At 41.1% G+C, this 19943-nt stretch overlaps 1 protein-coding gene across 1 annotated transcript; it reads left to right on the top strand.

Annotated features, from left to right (window-relative positions):
- Positions 1-125: 125 nt before the first annotated feature.
- Positions 126-16348, top strand: LOC105499173 (SprT-like N-terminal domain). The gene is made up of 5 exons (XM_011771657.3): positions 126-750; positions 1917-2016; positions 9858-9986; positions 13362-13629; positions 14687-16348. Exons 1-5 carry the CDS (start codon positions 530-532, stop codon positions 15433-15435), a joined length of 1467 nt encoding a protein of 488 aa, XP_011769959.1. The 5' UTR covers positions 126-529; the 3' UTR covers positions 15436-16348.
- Positions 16349-19943: the final 3595 nt, after the last annotated feature.

Raw genomic sequence — 19943 nt, 5'->3', positions numbered from 1 at the left:
GACGAGTGCGCCTGCGCCGGGTCTGAGCGTCAGACACTGCGCCTGCGCAAGGGGCCAGGCGCAGACATTGCGCCTGCGCAGGAATGCCATCAGTTAAGGCGCATGCGCCGGAGGAGCTAGTGCGGAAGTGAGTGGAGAGGCCGAGAGCAATTTGGGTACTGCGCATGAACCGAGCGTGACGTTGAAGTTTGAAATAACCGGCAAAGAGTAAAGGCTGGAACTAGCTTCCTGAAAGCTTCGTAGGGCCGGTGCCCTGTGAGCCCAGGTTCTGCGCCCACTAGGAGGTGTCGTGCTGACTGCTTGTTTTAAAGCCCTAGAATCTTGGCTTCGGCGTTTGGGGTAAGCGCCGTTCTCGTTCACGTTCTCTTTCTCAAGCGAGTTTCCGCGAACTCTCGCGGGATTGACTGGCCGTCTCGAGAGCCGGTATCTCCTAGGAGCTAGTCCTGGTCCTCCGCTAGGCGGCTTGGGGTCGCAGCCTAACTCGGAGCCAGCCTGACACCGGCGGATCCCGCCTGTGATCCTGGCAACGATGGACGATGACCTGATGTTGGCCCTGCGGCTTCAGGAAGAGTGGAACTTGCAGGAGGCGGAGCGCGATCAGGCCCAGGAGTCCCTGTCGCTAGTGGACGCGTCGTGGGAGTTGGTGGACCCCACACCGGACTTGCAGGCCCTGTTTGTTCAGTTTAACGACCAGTTCTTCTGGGGCCAGCTGGAGGCCGTCGAGGTGAAGTGGAGCGTGCGAATGACCCTGTGAGTTCCGAGCCCCGCTGGGGAAAGAGGCGGGACTGGCAGTTCTCCTGCAGCCCCCGGTCCTGGTCTTCTCTCCTTTCTCTGGTCCGACGGTCCCAGGGGGCATTAAATGAGGGGGGAGTCTGGTTTTGGACCTGGCAATTCCTGCCTTGGCGTATTTCTCTTTTTCTTACCTTTTCTCCCACTCGAAAAATAAGAAAGCTGTGTAGACCCCACCGCCACGGTTGGACTCAGGGCCATAACGAGAAAAGAGATTTGTGTTTGAATCTCACTAAACTTGAAAATAACAAGTTCCTGATTTGCCTTATGATAGTGCTGTAGGACCCTGAAGGGAAAAGCAACCAAATCTGCCCCTAAGAAAGTGCTGAGGACGCAGAGTAACCTCCAAAGGATGTGCGTTCCCCTCCTCTCTTTCCCGTTAGGAACCCACTTTAGTGAGCTCGTGTGTTGCAGTGGGGATCTTCAGTGATGCTTTTAAAACGATTCTTTTTCTACATGCTAAATTTGAGAAATCCTTATTTGAAATAATAATCTACTCCTGCACGTGAATAGGGTGAAGTTTAAGATACAGTTGTATACCACCAGCATGCTTGTTTTTGAGTTGACAGAAAACAACCTACAAACAAATTAAGATATCATATTAAATTGTGTTTAAAGTACCAATCTCCTTTATACAGGCGTCTGTTATCATTTTGGAGATACACTATTGGAGATACCTGCTTGTTAATAACACCAAACTGTGATTTGTCGTAAGGAGACTGGGAGTAGCAGAATGGGATTGCCTTCGAGCTGTTGCAGCCTAGCTAGGGCAAGGGAAGCTGCAGTTGGGCCATGTGGTCCGCATCGTATTCCACTAGGTCCCCGTTGTACACCAGGTACTGTCCTGGCGTCTCTATCAGGTGCCTGCAGCCTTCCACCTTCTCAAGCAGGGTGGTGAGAGGGCGCTGCTTTCCTTCCTCGCCTGGCCGGGGAGCCATCGCGGGAGGCGCCCCCGGGGGCTGTAACTAACTAATTGGGTGAAATGCAAGTATCTGCTAACCAAGGGGGTATACTCTCAAGAAAGCCATCTGCCAAATGAGTTCTCTTAGTGTGCACTGCCCAAGAATGTGTAAGGACTTGGGCGTATTTGGTCAATGTAACACATTTTTATGGTGATTGTTTTCTAGGTGTGCTGGGATATGCAGCTATGAAGGGAAGGGTGGAATGTGTTCCATCCGTCTCAGCGAACCCCTTTTAAAGTTGAGACCAAGAAAGGATCTTGTAGAGGTATTTTTCATGTAAACTTGCTTCCTAGCTCAGTAATTTACAAATGCTTGTCATTGATTTAGACTGCTGTGAATTCACCCGTATGTATCTTTTAAAAAGTCTCTTTGCCCTCAGTGCAAACTTGAATTATGGGGCAAATAATAATGAACACCTTATGTTTTTTATAGTGCTTCATAGTGGGAAAAAAAAGGCTTCTAGAGGCCGGGTGCGGTGGCTTACGCTTGTAATCCCAGCACTTTGGGAGGCCGATGCGGGTGGATCACGAGGTCGGAAGATCGAGAACATCCTGACCAACACGGTGAAACCCCGTCTCTACTAAAAAAAAAAAAAAAAAAAAAAAAAAAAAAAGCCGAGTGTGGTGGCGGGCGCCTGTAGTCTCAGCTACTCGGGAGGCTGAGGCAGGAGAATGGTGTGAACCTGGGAGGCAGAGCTTGCAGTGAGCCGAGATTGCACCACTGCACTCCAGCCTGGGCTACAGAGCCAGACTCCATCTTAAAAAAAAAAAAAAAAAAAAGGCTTCTAGGTATATTATCTGCTTTGATTGTACAACAGCCCTGTTTATGTTCATGTGTTGCTATTTTCATTTTTATGAGTAAAGAAATTAAGGTTCAGAAAGGTGAAGTAACTGGCTTAAGTTATGTATTTAGAAGCAGAGAAAACAGGATCCACATCTTCCTGTTGAGAAACACAAATTTTCATTCTCCTCAGTTGGGCTGCCACACTGCTGTGTGCTCAGGACACCTAGCCGAGCTGGCAGCAGAAACCAGTGTGAGTGCACGCTTCACATTTAGAGCTGGTACTTCTGCTAGCAGAATGGAGCAGTGGGAGCTGAGGCAGGAGGATCTCTTGAACCCAGGAGGTGGTGGTTGCAGTGAGCTGAGACTGCGCGATTGCACTCCAGCCTGGGCAATAAGAGCGAAATTCCGTCTCAAAAAAACCCAAAAAAACAAAAAATCTGTACAAAAGAGCAGGGTGGTAGTTTCTCAGCATGGGGTGGGAAACATATTAAAACATGCTTGGAGATGAGAGATGCTGTTTTTAAGGATAATAAAAGGCAGTGGATTACATGACAATGTGAATATACTCAACACCGAACTGTACACATAAAAATGGGTACGATGGGGAATTTTGTTAATTTTTTTTACCACAATTTGTTTAAAAAATAGCTACTAAATGTAAAATGGTACAGTAGAAATACTTGATGAATGAAAAAGAACAAAGCTCAGATGATACAAAGAGAAAGGTAGGTGTAAACAAAGTATCAATAATTAAATGTCAGTGGACTAAACACTCCATTAAATACATGGAATGGCATGCTTACAGTAAAGACACACTTATATTAAAAGGATGAGGAAAAGTAATCATCCAAACACTTAACAGCAGAAAACTATTGTGGCTATAAGGTTGAGTACTCATTATCCAAAGTGTTTGGGACCAGAAGTGTTTCAGATTTCAGATTTTTTTTTTTTTAATTTGGAATATTTGCACTATACTTACTGATTGAGCTTTCCTAATCCAAAAGTCCCAAATCTGAAATGGCTTTAGTGTGCATTTCCTTAGAACATAGGCTTTAAGCATCTTGTAAGTGCTCAAAAAGTTTTGGATTTTGGAGCATTTCAGATTTTGGATTGTCAAATTAGGGATGTTCAACCAGTATTAGTATCAGACTGAAGACTTCAAGGGAAGAAGTTTTACTAGAGGAAAAGTGGGATATTTTATAATAATAAAACAATCTATTAAACAGCAATACATAATGTCCCTAAAAGTAATAACGTAGCTTTAAATTTTATGAGGCATAAGTTAGCAGAAGCAAAAAGAATCTACAATCAGGCTGGGCGCAGTGGCTCATGCTTGTAATCCCAGCACTTTGGGAAGCTGAGACAGGTGGATCACTTGAGGCCAGGAGTTTGAGACCAGCCTGACCAACATGGTGAAACCCTATCTCTACTAAAAATACAAAAAATTAGCTGGGTGTGGTGACACACACCTGTAGTCCCAGCTATTCAGGAGGCTGACGCACAAGAGTCGCTTGAACCTGGGAGGCGGAGGTTACAGTGAGCTGAGATCACACCACGGCAGTACAGTCTAGGTGACAGAGCAAGACCCTGTCTCACTACAGCCTCAACCTCCCAGGCCCAAGCAATCCTCCTGCCTCAGCCTCCCAAAGTGGTGGGATTCAGGTGTGAGCCACGATGCCCAGCCTCATACTTGCAGAATGTTAACACAACCTTCTTAGTAACCCAATGAATAAGCAGAAAAAAGTAATACACATTTTAAAAAGTTGAACAGCATAATTAACCAAATCAGGCTTACAAGGAGCCCTAACTGGAAGAGTTGCTTAATGAATATGTATTGGGTAAATGATTACATAAACACATGAAAAAAAATTTAAGTAGTGGGTGGGAAGAGAATGGGGAATGTATAATGGTATCAAGTGAGCGTTTCCTATTGGCAGAAAGTTACAAAATGACATTTTAGTCAATGATGGACCCCATGTATAACAGTGGTCCCATAAGATTATAAGACCATATATTTATTTATTTATTTATTTTTATTTTTGTTTTTTGAGATGGAGTTTTGGTCTTGTTGCGCAGGCTGGAGTGCAATGACATGATCTTGGCTCCCTGCAGCCTCTGCCTCCCTGGTTCAAGAGATCCTTCTACCTCAGCCTCCCAAGTAGCTGGGATTACAGGTGTGTGCCACCACACCTGGCTACTTTTTGTATTTTTAGTAGAGGTGGGGTTTCACCATGTTGGCCAGGCTGGTCTTGAACTCCTGACCCCAGGTGATCCTCCTGCCTCAGCCTCCCAAAGTGCTGGGATTACAGGTGTGAGTCACTGTGCCCAGCCAAGACCATATCTATATCTATATCTATATATATATATATATTTTTTTTTTTTTTTTTTTTTTTTAGAGACAGCATCTCCCTCTGTTGCCCGGGCTGGAGTGCAGTGGCGTATCTTGGCTCACTGCAAGCTCTGCCTCCCGGGTTCATGCCATTCTCCTGCCCCAGCCTCCCGAGTAGCTGGGACTACAGGCGCCTGCCACCACGCTCGGCTAATTTTTTGTATTTTTTTTAGTAGAGACGGGGTTTCACCATGTTAGCCAGGATGGTCTCGATCTCCTGACCTTATGATCCGTCCGCCTCGGCCTCCCAAAGTGCTGGGATTACAGGCATGAGCCACTGAGCCCGGCCAAGACCATATTTTTATTGTACCGTTTATCTTCTTTATATTTAGTTGCACAAATACTTACCATTGTGTTGCACTTGCCTACAGCATTCAGTACAGTAACATCCTGTACAGGTTTGTTTCCTAGGAGCAGCAGGCTGTACTCTATAGCCTAGGTGTTTATAGGCTATACCATCTAGGTTTGTGTAAGTGCACCCTTAAGATGTTTGCACAATGACAAAATCTCCTAACAATGGATTTTTCAGAACATATCCCTGTCAAGTGAGGCACAACTGTAGTTAACTAAGTCATAGTGAAGGGAGTTCAGAAAAGGAACAGACTTTATCTGGTTGAGGAGGTCAAGAAACGCTTTATAACTGTACATTTTATTACTGCCATCACCACTCCTACTGCTCGCTATTGAGCGCTTATTGTGTGTCAGACTTTGACCTGAATGTAGCGTTTACCACAGCCATGCAAAATGAGGATACCCCATTTTAGGGATGAGGAGCCACTTGGAACCTGTCCCAGGTCTCATGCATGTGATCGTGGGTTTAGGTTCCAGTATCCCTGACTCCAAGGCTCTTGTTCTGTCCCCTTTACCATTCAGCTCGTCACTCCTGCTGATTAAAACGTGGAGAGGTGAGCATTAGAGGACGAATTGTACTTTTGACAAGCAGAGATAGGACAGGAGGCTACTCTTGGCAGAAAGAGTGGGAATAATGTGAACAAAAATGAGTTCAGACAACTGGGGGCATATTTAGGACTAGAGGTGGTTCATTTTGATCGGATAGAACAGTCGTGGAAAACAGAGGTATTTTGGGACTGTGTTGTATAGATCCTTGAATTAAAACTAAATGTGGAAAATGATAGATACAAAAAAAAGTTCAGTACCATTTTCAAGATGTTTTTAATGTTTAGTTAAATTGAACCCAAAATCAGGAACCTAAATTTGTTTCTCCTTTGTGAGAATAGTTCTTTATCATTACTCTAATTTAGAATGTTGAGAAACTTTTGCAGTACCTTTCTTGAATTTAAATCTTCTTCGTTGAGTGGCATTTACTTGAAAAATAAAGTTCTGGCTGGGCACAGTGGCTCATGCGTGTAATCCCAGGCCAAGACAGATGGATTGCTTGAGCCCAGGAGTTGGAAACCTGTCTGGGCAAGATGGTGAGACCTTGTCACCATCTTGAAAAAAATTAGCCGGGTGTGGTGGCATGCGCCTGTAATCCCAGCTACTCAGGAGGCTGAGACAGAAGGATCACTTGATGCCAGGAATTTGAGGCTGCAGTGAAATATAACCATGCCACTGCACTCCAGTCTGTGTGAAAAAGTGAGACCCTGTCTCTGAGAAATAATAAGATGAATAAGTAAAGTTCCTTTTAAGAGATTAAACAGTTGATAATTTTTAGAGGGATATATGAATGACCAAGTTAAAATGTTTGATTCTCTCATTTTTCTGTTCAGCATAATTTTGTAAGACTAAAATTCATTAATGACAATCTAGTTCTTCTGATGGAAATTCTTTTTTAAAAAAGTTATGGAGGATCATGAAAAAGGTATGTCTTTGAAGATCTTTATGATTTTTGCTTAAAAAAATTATTTGTATTTTTTAGAGCAAAAACCCCAGCAACCTTAAATGCTTTTGTTAATTTTGCACAGAAACTTGTGCATCTTTGGTGTGGAATGAGCAGTAGGTTTTAGTGCTTGTTTTAAAGTTTTCATGATTTCTGAATCAAAACCCAAAAACTGTAGAAAGCTATATACAGAGATGTCTTGTTCAATGTCCTCCATCTTGAACTCCTTACTTGCTGTAGGAACCGTTAGTTTCTTTTTACTCTTTCATTTTTCTGTTTTGCAAATATTTCTATCCATTTTTATTCCTCCTCACCACCACACGAAATTTTTCTTACACAAAATACTATGTACAGTCTTCTGTACTTTGTCTTTTTCTTTTTTTCTTTTTCTTTTTTTTACTTTTTTGAGACGAAGTTTCACTCTTACTGCCCAGACTGGAATGCAGTGTCGTGATCTCGGCTCACCACAACCTCTGCCTTCCAGGTTCAGGCGATTCTCCTGCCTCTGCCTCAGCCTCCCAAGTAGCTGGGATTACAGGCACCTGTCACCATGCCTGGATAATTTTTGTGTATTTAGTAGAGATGGGGTTTTACCATGTTGACCAGGCTGGTCTTGAACTCCTGACCTCAGGTGATCCACCTGCCTTGGCCTCCCAAAGTGCTGGGATTGCAGGCGTGAGCCACCGTGCCCGGCCCCCTGTCTTTTTAATTAATTTAATTAATACACTCTATAGCTTTCTCCAAACCATTTCACATAGATCCTTCTCATTCTTTTTTATGGCTGCATAGAATTCCATTATATGGATGTACAAAACACTGGAGTTATTTCTAATCTTTCGCTATTATAAGCAGTGTCACAGTGAATACACCTTGTACGTATGACCGTGCATGCTAGTCTAGGTATTGCTCTCTGAGAAAACAAATGCATTTGTAATTTTGTTAGATGCTACCAAATTTTCCATAGGAGAATTGCACTCCCACCAGCAATATATAGGAATGTTTATTTTCCCTTGGCTTTACTAATGGTGTCAAACTTTAGGAGTTTTACCAATCTTGATAAGCAATAAATAACATCCTAGTGTAGTGTTGGGTTTTGGGGGGTTTTTTTGTTTTTTGAGACAGGGTCTTGCTGGGTTGTCTAGGCTGGAGGTAATCATACGTCACTGCAACCTTGAATTCCTGGCCTCAAGCGATCCCCCCATCTCAGCCTCCTGAGTAGCTAGAACTACAGGTGCACAGCTAATTGTTTTATTTTAATTTTTTTGTAGAGACAAGGTCTCACTATAATTTTTTTGTAGAGACAAGGTCTCACTATGTTGACCAGGCTGGTTTTGAACTCTTGGCCTCAAGCAATCCTCCCACCTCAGCCTCCCAAAGTGCTGGGATTATAGGCATGAGCCACTACGCCTGACCATCCTAGTGTAGTGTTAATTCGCATTTCTCTTTTTATAAATAAAGTTGGGCATTTTTTCTTTTCTTTTCTTTTTCTTTTTTTTTTTTTTTTTTGGAGACGGAGTCTCACTGTCACCCAGGCTGGAGTGCAGTGGTGCGATCTCGGCTCACTGCAACCTCCGCCTCCCGGGTTTAAGCGATTCCCCTGCCTCAGCCTCCCGAGCAGCTCAGACTACAGGCTGGCGCAAGTACGCCCGGCTAATTTTTTTTTGTATTTTTTTTTTGTATTTTAGTAGAGACAGGGTTTCACCATGTTGAGCAGGACGGTTTCAATCTCCTGACCTCGTGAGCCAGAAGCTGGGCATTTTTTCGTTTGTGTCTGGGTCATTTATGCTACTTCTGTGAGCTCCATGGTCTTTGCCCATTTTGAAATTGGGTTGTCATTTTCCTGTTGACATTAGGAGTTCCTTGTCTATTAGGAATAGCCTGTGGTAAGAGTTACACATATATTTTTCTGAGTTTATCTTTTTACTTGGTGTTTTTTTCCTATAGAATTTTAAAGTTTTGTCTGGGTGCAGTGGCTGCCCCCTATAATCCCAGCACTTTGGGAGGCTGAGGCGGGCAGATTGCTTGAGGTCAGGAGTTTAAGACCAGCTTGGCCAACATGGCCAAACCCTGTCTCTGCTAAAATACAAAAATTAGCCAGGCATGGTGGGGGACGCCTGTAGTGCCAGCTACTCAGGAGCCTGAGGCACGAGAATCATTTGGACCTGGGAGGCAGAAGTTGCAGTGAGCAGAGATTGAGCCACTGCACTCTAGCCTGGGTGACAGAGTAAGACCCTGTTCAAAAAAAAAAAAAAGAATTTTAAAGTTTTTAGGTAGTTGAATTCATTGATTTTTCTGGATTTTGATTTATAGTTAAAAAGGTCTCCCTAGAACAGGGAGTTCTTAACCTGTGATTTTCAGAGCTTCAGATATTACACAAATTTGAGTACCCCTTCTCCAAAATGCTTGGGACTAGAAGTGTCTTGGATTTCATATTTATTTTGGATTTTGGAATATTTGTGTTATTCTTACAGGTGGAGCATCCCAAATCTGAAAATCTGCAATGCTCCAATGAGCATTTCCTTTTGAGTGTCATGTTGGTGCTCAAAAGTTTCTGATTTTGGAGCATTTTGGATTTTCAGAGTTGGGATCCCCAACTCGTATGTGATGTTTTGTGAATGTGTGCTTATATAATTTTTATAGAATGAGGTGGGTTTTTTGTTGTTGTTGTTTTGTTTTTGTGAGACAGTGTCTCATTCTGTCACCCTGGCTGGAGTGTAGTGGCACAGTCACAGCTCACTGCAGCCTCAACCTCCCCAGGCTCAGAGGATCTTCCCACCTCAGCCTCCTGAGTGTAGCGGGGACTACAGGCACGCACCACCACACCTGACTAATTTTTGTATTTTTTTTGTAGAGACAGGGTTTCGCCATGTTGCCCAGGCTGGTCTCGAACCACTGGGATCCAGCGATCCTCCCACCTTTGCCTCCCAAAGTGTTGGGATTACAGGTGTGAGCCACTGCACCCGGCCTAGAATGAGTTTTATCAGTTCTGAAGGAAGCCTGTGATACAGAAAAGACTCCAGATAGAATAAGAAAATGTATATTTTCCGAAGTGTCATACAAACTCTTAAAATAATTTGATTATTTTATGTTCCAGACCCTCCTGCATGAAATGATACATGCCTATTTATTTGTCACTAATAATGACAAAGACCGAGAAGGGCATGGTCCAGAATTTTGTAAACATATGCATCGCATCAACAGCCTGACTGGAGCCAATATAACGGTACAGAAAGCCATATATATTTATGATATTGAGTAGTTTATTCAGTAACTCCTGAGATTTAATTGGAAGTAGAGAACTAGGTAGAAACGAATATCTTTGAGGATTTTCCACAGCGAACGAGAGGCCTAGAGAAGCGAATTGGCTTGTCTGGGACCACATGGTAGAATGGCAGCAGAGCCAGTGATATCCCCGAGGCCTCTGACCTCTTTGGGGTCAACATTTTACACGTCGGTAACTCAGGCCTGCAGTACCTCTCTTCTGGAATCATAATGATCTCTTAACTTTGTTTCCTTATTATTGTCTTCTTTAGTCCATCCTATATCCTGCTACCATTGCAGATGTTATTCCCTCATCAGAATTCTTCGATTCATATCTCTGTATGGCATTGTAGGAGATGGCAAAGCCTAAGGTTCAAAAAGCTGGAGGCGTCAGGCTGCTTGGATTCAAATCCTGGCTCCTCCAATTACTAACTTTTCTATGCCTCATTTTATACCCATGGCAAATGAGAGTAATAACAATACCTGCCTGTTGGATCCTTGTGAGGAGAAAGGATTAAAGGAGAAAGCACGTCTAAACATTTTAGCCAATCTGACACTAATTAAATATTAGTTTAATTGTATTCGTTTTATTAAATAACCTTGTTCCTTTTTTACTGCCTCCAACTCTGCTGCCTGTGTCCTCTTTCTTTAACTGCACTTTTGACCTCCCTGCGCAGCTTCCCTAAGGCGTGCCCCTGCTCTGTTTTTTGTCCGAATGCTTTTCATCATTCCAGTGGCATCTCGTTTCTCCCTCTTTTGAATCCTCAACAGATATTTAAGCTATTACAATTTTTTTGCTACTTTCACACTTTTGAACACAGGGTAGGTCTTGCCCATCTTTATAATACATCTGTATAAGGTGTATAAGGTACTGTCCTTACATGGACTTGACAAATACTGAATTGAATATTAATAGGATAGATTAAATTCTTTCTTATGTTTGGGTATTTCCTTCCTTTAAAAGGCAACAAAATCCAGTGTGATAGAAAATGAACAGTGCTCAACCGCCATGTTTTGTTTGTTTATTTATTTATTTTTAAGATAGGGTCTTGCTCTGTTGCCTAGGCTGGATGCCGTGGGGCATTCATAGCCCACTGCAGACTCAACCTCCTGGGCTTAAGTGATCCTCCCACCTCAGCCTCCTGAGTAGCTGGGGCTACAGATGTGTGCCACAATGTCAAGCTAATTTAAAAAAAAATTTTTTTTTTTTAGAGACAGGGTCTCACCATGTTGCCCAGGCTGATCTTGAACTCATGGGTTCAAATGATTCTCCCATCTCAGCCTCCCAAAGTGGTGGGATTATATACATGAGGTACCATGCCTGGCCTCTCCATATATTACTGTTTTCTAGCTATCAGTTTTAATTTTCTAAAGACCTCATTTAATTCTTAGTTACTTCAACATTAGGAAAGTGTCTTGCAGTTTTTAAAAAATCAGACATAAAATCCAGGTTAGCAAGAGAATTATAGAGTTGCTTGTATAAAATACATTTAGTTTCTTAACCAGAACTTACACTATAAGCAAAGCCCTTGTATACATCCCATTGTTCAGTTGGAAGAGTATCTGTTCTTTTATCTTAGATATCTGTGTGTTTTTATTTAGTAGACGTTTTAAGGAGTGAACACTCCTTGCTTTTACAGGTTACATCCTGTTATAAGGAACTCCACAGGATACCTACATTGTAGAGTAATTTTATTTTAGTGACTACATTGTTAAAAGTCACATTCCCATGCTTTAGGAGTTACAGGAATTGGAAGCAAAACAGATCCAGGCTGGGTGTGGTGGCTCACACCTGTAATCCCAGCACTTTGGGAGGCCGAAGTGGGAGGATCACTTGAGCCCAGGAGTTTGAGATCAGCCTGGGCAATATAGTGAGACTTGTTTCCACAAAAAAATAAAAAAATTAGCCAGGCGTGGTAGCTCATGCCTGTAGTCGCGGCTACTCGGGAGACAGAGATAGAAGGATCACTTGAGCCTGGGAGGCGGAGGTTGCAGTGAGCCAAGATCATGCCACCTCACTCCAGCCTGGGCAAACAGAGCTAGTCCATGTCACAAGACAAACAAACAAAACAGATCCATTTCCCTGTCTTTTTTGGAAATGAATTAAGTCAAGAGTTCTGAACATAATAGAGTGCGGGGTTTCCCATGCTTCTTTGCCTTAAAACCTATGTCCTTCAGTCCCTTCTGCATTTAATGTAATGTGCATTCTTTGCATGCTTGAGTAGTAGAAATTTTTTGCTTAGGATGGAGCAATAGTGAGTTTAAAACTATAGAGTTATAGAAAGCTTAACATTCTTTCCCACAAGGAGAATTTATTAGAAAGCTAAATGTCTTTGGTAAAAAACCAAAATCTTATATACAGATGCTTCTTACTCTTACACAGAGTTCCACTGAGAAGGCAGAAGAATAAAGTACCCATAGTCATTTAGGAGTCATTTCAAATGGTGCTCTGTAGTCCTCTGTGCTACCGTGCTGGGAGGGCTGACCCCCTTTTCAGTCAGATCTTTTCCCTTACCTGTTTTCTGCTTGGATTCTAAATAGGATTTTTGTCTAGAGGGTGAAAAAAGAAGGCATCCTACTTAAGGCCTGAAAAGCACACTTCAGAGAATTTTATTTGATTCAATGAATGCTGCTTTTCTGACTGAGCACCTTCCTGGTACAAAAAGCACTATATTAGCCATTAGGGACACAAAAAATTAAAACATTCAGATCCTGGAGAACTTTTCAGTCTGGTAAGAGAAATATTTATAAACAGATAGAATGGTACCCCATAAGGCTTATACAGAGGCATAAGCAAAGAACTTTGAGAATGTGGAGAGTGAGCTTAGCAGAAGCTTCTCTGGGTAAGATACTTGTGTTGTTAGGGTCAGGCATTTATAGGGAGTAGTTTAGTCCTTTAGAACCCTTTTCCTATTGTTACTTATAGGGAAAATTTCAATTTAGCAGTGGGAATGATTCTTATTTTAGTACGGTATTATATAAAATCTTTATCCTAATTTTTGATCATTTACAAATTTGATTTCTGAAACTGTTAGCATTCATGAAGATTTTCTGTGGTTTTGTTTTTAAAAGATTTTTTGTCGTCTGATCCCGCATGCGTCTATCTTTACACAGTTTATGAAGTATTAACTGCTGCCATTTCCCATTGACAACTTTTGAACAGAAACTAAATATAGTTGCTTTCTTTCCCAAAATAGAACTCTTCAGAAAGCTCTGGGAAACAAAGTTTCAAAAATTAAAAAAAAAAAAAAAAAAAAAAAAAAGACTGCTTATGTACATCGTTTTCTTGCAGTTGTTAACTTGCTTATTGAATACAAAGAATTCTCTCTCCCCTCAGGTCTACCATACTTTTCACGATGAGGTGGATGAATATCGGCGACACTGGTGGCGCTGCGATGGGCCGTGCCAGCACAGGCCGCCCTATTACGGCTATGTCAAAAGAGCTACTAACAGGGAACCCTCTGCTCATGACTATTGGTGGGCTGAGCACCAGAAAACCTGTGGAGGCACTTACATGAAAATCAAGGAACCAGAGAATTACTCAAAAAAAGGCAAAGGAAAGACAAAACTAGGAAAGCAACCAGTATCAGCCGCAGAGAATAAAGGTACCTTCGTGTGCATTCCTTCTGACTTTTACGTGACCATAGCTACGATGTAAAGACAATACTGTCCTTCAGAGAACTGGTATTAAGATAAGCTTAAGGATTGTTTCTGGTGTAGACTAAGTCTTCAAGTGTAGACTTAAGGAAAAAATCCCATCGTCCATGAAATGATGGTAGGAAAATAGACTTTGTACAGAAGTAAGTAAAAGTAGGAATAGTTTCCACTGATATTTCAATTTTTATTTTTATTTTAACTTTTTTCAGTTTCTTTTTATTCAAAGAAACAAAACTCAATCTCTGATAATATTTGAGGTAAAGTTCCTTTCCCTATCTTGACTCACTGAGTTATTAGGAAACAGAAGGCAAAAAGATTGTCAAAATAAAAACAATAATTCAAGTAACAATGCCCGGAATATACGTCCTAACTACACCCCTTCCTATCAGTTGGATTCTATCCAAGTGACTTCTATTGATGTATGTATGTTCATTCAAAGAATGGGAAAAGGATATGACATATATTTGCAAGTACTTCATCTTCAAGATTTACCCTTTTCCTGTGAAGTTCAGAGTTACTGAAGATGCCTCTTCCCTTCGGAAGTTGTTGATTTGATGTGGTAGAACCCAAGAACATAGGCTATATTTCCCAAATCTTTAATTATTGAGTGAAGGAGCTATAGATGAAGTGATGTGGAAAGACCGTATCTTCATTTTCATAAGTAGAAGGAAAGATAAGAATGAGGCAGCAGATTTTCCCTCCTGGAATTACACATTAAGGACTAAGTCATTTTCAAGGTAAATGTTGCCTTGTTACTGGTCTTTGGCATAAGATTTTTTATTTAAGTATGAGAGAATTTTTTTTTTTATCGTTTATATTCTCTCAATATCAGAACTCTGAATTCTGAAGATTGTCCTTCTCTCATTAATAGGATTATATGGATGTAAGATAGAATAAAATATTATTTCTTCATTTTGAGAAAACTGTACATTAGTTTAATGTTTGTTACTGTATTTCTTTTGAGTTGAGGCACTTACATAAAAATCTTCTTTGCTTTTTTTGCAGATAAACCCAACAGAGGTGAGGCCCAGCTAGTAATCCCTTTTAGTGGGAAAGGATATGTTCTAGGAGAAGCAAGCAATTTACCTTCACCTGGGAAATTGATCACTTCACATGCCATTAATAAAACGCAAGATCTTTTAAATCAAAACCATTCAGCAAATGCTGTAAGACCTAATTCTAAAATCAAGGTGAAATTTGAACAGAATGGTTCAAGTAAAAATTCTCATCTGGTCTCCCCTGCTGTTAATAACAGTCACCAAAATGTTCTAAGCAACTACTTTCCTAGAGTATCAGTTGCCAACCAAAAGGCTTTCAGAGGTGTGAATGGATCTCCAAGGAAAAGTGAAACAGTTGGCAACATCCCTAAAAACTCAGTATCTTCTAGTTCTCAAAGAAGGGTTTCATCTTCTAAGATATCCTTAAGAAATTCTTCAAAAGTAATGGAATCAACATCTGTGACGCCATCCTGGGATGTGAGTGGGTCTGAAGATACATTCCCAAATAAACGACCTCGGCTAGAAGATAAGACTGTTTTTGACAATTTTTTTATCAAGAAAGAACAAATAGAAAGCAGTGGTAATGATCCAAAGTACAGTTCATATCCTACAACTACAACTCAGAATTCCAGCAGTTCATCCAGCCAGAGCAAAATGGTTAATTGCCCAGTTTGTCAGAATGAAGTTTTGGAGTCTCAGATTAATGAGCACTTGGACTGGTGCCTAGAAGGTGACAGCATCAAAGTCAAAAGCTGAAGAAAGTCTTTGAAAAAGGTTTCAAAATCTCAAATACCACCTGTATTACCTCACTAATGTGCTCTGTCAGCCAGTCAGGAAGTTCTGGTTAATACTGAGATTTGTAGGTTATAATCCAGTTCATATAACCAATACAAAATGTCCTATTTTATATATCCACATATAAGATTGTAATTTGAAAATGTTTTATGTCTCAGGGTGCTACATTCACTCTTGCCTTAGGTATACTGTAACCCAAGTTCTGCCTGTCATGTATAATTTTTAGATACTTTTGTTCTTTCTTGCTCTTAAGGGTTTTAAAAATCTGTTTATCTTTTCATTTGTATACTTTCCTAGAAACACTCATATGGGGAATCCTGGCAGGTATTTGGTTATATTGACTATTTCTTTATTAATAGTATTAGAACTCATTCCCTGAACTGATGTAAATCTTCATAGTGTCAGACATACTGACCAAAACCACAATCTAGACTACAAAGTATATTGTTTTAGAGTACTCAAATTGTATTATTTATTTATTTTTTTGTTTGCAGAATCTTAACAGGAACTGTTTTCTCTAGATTTTAAAGAATTTTATTTGTCCCACTTTTACTAAACGGCAGCAGATTTTAAGTTAAAGAATATGGAACATAGGGAAATAAGTAAATTTATTTTGGAATATTTTTAGTAACAAATAGCCACTATAATTCTGTAGGCCAGATTTTATATTGAGTTTAGCTGTTTTCTCAAAATTTAGCAGAGTGGTTAAAATTCTGTGCTGATAAGTAACTGATACGTATAACATAAACAAAACAAGGTTGCCTAGTTTATGTAACAGTGGAAAGTTATCTGGAAATAGTATTTTGAACTTTCAGCCAAGTTTAAACCATTATAATAAAAGGAATACCATTTGTGCATTTAAAGTAATCTTTTTTTTTTTTTTTTAAAATATCTTTTCCATGTTATAGGGAAAGGACAAAGATACTTTTATCAGTTTACTTTTTGTCTTGTGGCTGTACATGCTGTTGGCATAGCCCTAACAGTTGTTCACAAGTTTTCTTTTATTGCAATTTTCCTTCACTTCATTGTAATACAGGTGCACAAATCTTAAGTGCACAGCTGGGTAAACTTCTACAGTGTTCACCTGTGTAACTACTACCCAGCTGAAGTTAGAGAACACTTCCATTGCCACAGGCTTCCTATAGGTGTCTGTTCCCAGTTGATACCCATGACCCTCACCACCTCCAGAGGTCCCCACTGTTTTCACCCCATCATCGCAGATTATTTTTGAACTTTATAAAGTAATATCTTTGTTCTTATGTGTAGCAGGAGTTCATTTTCATTGCTCTTGCATTTGTATGAATATACCAGAATTTCTTCATCCATTCTAATGTTAATGGACATTTGAATTTTTTCCACTTTGGGGCTGGTAAACATAATGCTGCTGAGAACATTCTTTTCTGTTGGGAATATATTCAGGAGTGGAATTGCTGAGTCACGGGTATATTTCTGTTTTGCTTTAGTAAATTCTGCCAGTTTACACTCCTACCAGCAATATATGGGAGTTTTAGTTGTTCACCATTCATAACACTTATCAGCCCTTTTCATTTTAGACTGGTTGGATGTTCACAAGTTTTGATACTTCTTAAAGCATTAAGTTAAAAATGTTTAATAAATATTTATAAATAGCTATTAAAATGTGTATTGTTTATATAGTTATATTTTCATAGAGGATCATTTTCTCTAAATGAGTATAACAAATTATGTGCAATTAAATGCTTCCTGAGTCAAAACCACACAAGGTTCTGGGGCTGTGAAGTAGCTAAGACGGTCCATGCCCTCGAGCTTTTCAGCCTAGTTGGGGAGTAAGACAAATGCACATTAATCTCTGTACAGTTTGCTAAATGCTATGGCAAGGGTTTTGGCTAGGTGCTGTGGGTAAACTGTAGGAAAGACAATTAGCTCAGCCCAGGACTCCGGGGATATTTCTTGGAGGAGACAACATCCAAAGTTGAATCGTGTACAGTGAGTCGAGTTAGCCCGCTTAAAGAAGGGTGGGGAAGAACCTTTCAAAGGGAAGAAGGAACACAAAGGCATGTTCCGAGGGAACTGTATGCTATTCCAAGTGAATAGAGTAAAATGTGAGGGGCAAAATGGCCGAAGGAGAGATGGCAGAAGGACAGATCTAGCCAAATAGTACAAGTTTGAGGCCAGGGACCTTATGTTCCTCACTTTATGTCTGGTTTGTGTGATACCTGCTGATAAGCATCTCTTAATTCAGGTGGGACTTGGAAAGGCTTATAAGCCGGTCGAGGACGTGGTGAGAAGTGTTTCCGATGGATTTTTCTGGGGACAGCATAGATAAGGGGGGAAGGGTAGTGGCAGGGATGGAGAGGAAGAGGCAATTGTTTGAGAAACAGGTAGTAAAGTCAGGAGTTGGTGTCAGGTTCTAGGGAATGATGGAAATACATCAGTTGAGAAAATGGAACTCAATTTGAAATTTAAGCCTTACTACATCTGTTAAACACTTGAGAAAATTTGCACCCTAAGAATTCTGATATTCCCCCAAATCTGTCATTCATAATAGAGCCATAGTTTTCTTTCTGTTTCGATTTTTCCTGTTAGTCAACTTCCCGCCTTAAAAGCAGAGCTGGTAATTCTGGCTCAGTCCTTAAATGCTATCCCCCTACTGTGGGGACATGGGGTCTAGATTCTGTTTTTATAAAATGGTGGGTTTTGGGTTTTTGTTTTGTTTATTGAGATGGACCCCCGCTCTGTTGCCCAGGCTGGAGTGCAGTGGCGTAATCTCGGCTCACTGCAACCTCAGCCTCCCGGGTTCAGGCAACTCTCCTGCCTCAGCCTCCCAAGTAGCTAGGATTAAAGGCAAGCGCCACCAAACGTGGCTAATTTTTGTACTTTTAGTAGAGACGGGGTTTCACCTTGTTGGTCAGACTGGTCTCAAACTCCTAACCTCAAGTGATCTGCCCGCCTTGGCCTCCTAAAGTGCTGGGATTACAGGCGTGAGCCACTGTGCCCTGCTGAAACAGTGTTTCTTAAAATCAGTGTCATATGTTACCTAGCCAAAATAATTTTTACTTTAGAAAATTTCGCTGGGTGGCCGGGCGCAGTGGCTCACGCCTGTAATCCCAGCACTCTGGAAGGCTGAGGCAGGCGGATCACCAGGTCAAGAGATTGAGGCCATCCTGGCCAACATGGTGAAATCCCGTCTCTATTAAAAATACAAAAAATTAGCTGGGCGTGGTGGCAGGTACCTGTAATCCCAGCTACTTGGGAGACTGAGGAGAATCGCTTGAACCTAGGAGGCGGAGGTTGCGGTGAGCTGAGATCACGCCATTTCTCTCCAGCCTGGGCAAAAAGGGTGAATGAAACTGTCTCAAAAAAAAAAAAAAAAAAAAAAAAAAAGAAAAGGAAAAAGAAAATTGTGCTGGGCATGGTGGCTCACGCCTGTAATCCCAGTACTTTGGGAGGCTGAGGTGGGTGGATCACCTGAGATCAGGAGTTCGAGACCAGCATGGCCAACATGGTGAAACCCCGTCTTTACTAAAAGTACAAAAATTAGCCAGGTGTGGTGGTGTGCACCTCTAATCCCAGCTACTCAGGAGGCTGACGCAGGAGAATCACTTGAACCTGGGAGGTGGACGTCGCAGTGAGCTGAGATTGCACCACTGCACTCCAACCTAGGTGACAGAGTGAGACTCTGTCTCAAAAAAAAAAAAAAAAAAAAAAAAAAAAAGGCCGGGCGCAGTGGTTCACGTCTGTAATCCTAGCACTTTAGGAGGCCAAGGCGGGCGGATCAAGACATGGAGACCATCCTGGCCCACATGGTGAAACCCCATCTCTACTAAAAATACAAAAATTAGCTACTCAGGAGGCTAAGGCAGGAGAATTGCTTGAACCCAGGAGGCGGAGGTTGTGGTGAGCTGAGATCGCACCACTGCACTCCAGCCTGGCGACAGAGTGACTCCGTCTCAAAAAAAAAAAAAAAAAAAAAATTTATTTTGCTTTTGTAGACTATGGATATGCATATGCATATCCTAACTGGAAATTCTACAGTGGAAAGGAAAATACTATGACAAAAACTTCACACTGTCCCACTGTCTGATAGCTCTGAGATTATACTTTTTTTAAAGCTTACAGGACTTTAAAATAAGAACGTCAAAGTGAAAGAACTGATACACCTTCCTGCAAAACTAGCACCTAGCCAGGACCCTTTCTGAGTGCGTGCAGTGTCTTAGCTTTTTTTATGTTGTATTTTAATTTTTTTGTCCTGGTATTGCATTAATCGTGAGCCCATGGTTTCCTTTTATTCTTCGTCTCAATTTTTTTTTTGTCCTTGAGGCTACTGCGGACTGTTTGGCAATTTGTTGTAGTTGTTGACTATCAGCATATTCACCAAATTAAGTGAAACTCTTCATATGACAATTATAAATTAAAGTGACTAAAGAGTTCAAATTAGAAAAGAATGCAATGTGCAGATTAGCTCTGGATTTTTCCTAGTATCCCATTAT

Source organism: Macaca nemestrina, chromosome 1 (assembly GCF_043159975.1).
Source record: "Macaca nemestrina isolate mMacNem1 chromosome 1, mMacNem.hap1, whole genome shotgun sequence".
In the NCBI taxonomy this organism is placed as follows: domain Eukaryota; kingdom Metazoa; phylum Chordata; class Mammalia; order Primates; family Cercopithecidae; genus Macaca; species Macaca nemestrina.
The sequence above is the reverse complement of the archived record's forward strand: the minus strand, read 5'-3'. Positions and strand labels throughout refer to the sequence as shown.

Excerpts from the sequence above, each read along its gene's own strand:
- LOC105499173 (XM_011771657.3), top strand. The coding sequence starts at position 530 with ATGGACGATGACCTGATGTTGGCCCTGCGGCTTCAGGAAGAGTGGAAC. Across the intron at positions 9,987-13,361 it reads TGACTGGAGCCAATATAACG|GTCTACCATACTTTTCACGA; the intron begins GTACAGAAAGCC and ends CTCTCCCCTCAG. Across the intron at positions 13,630-14,686 it reads ATCAGCCGCAGAGAATAAAG|ATAAACCCAACAGAGGTGAG; the intron begins GTACCTTCGTGT and ends CTTTTTTTGCAG.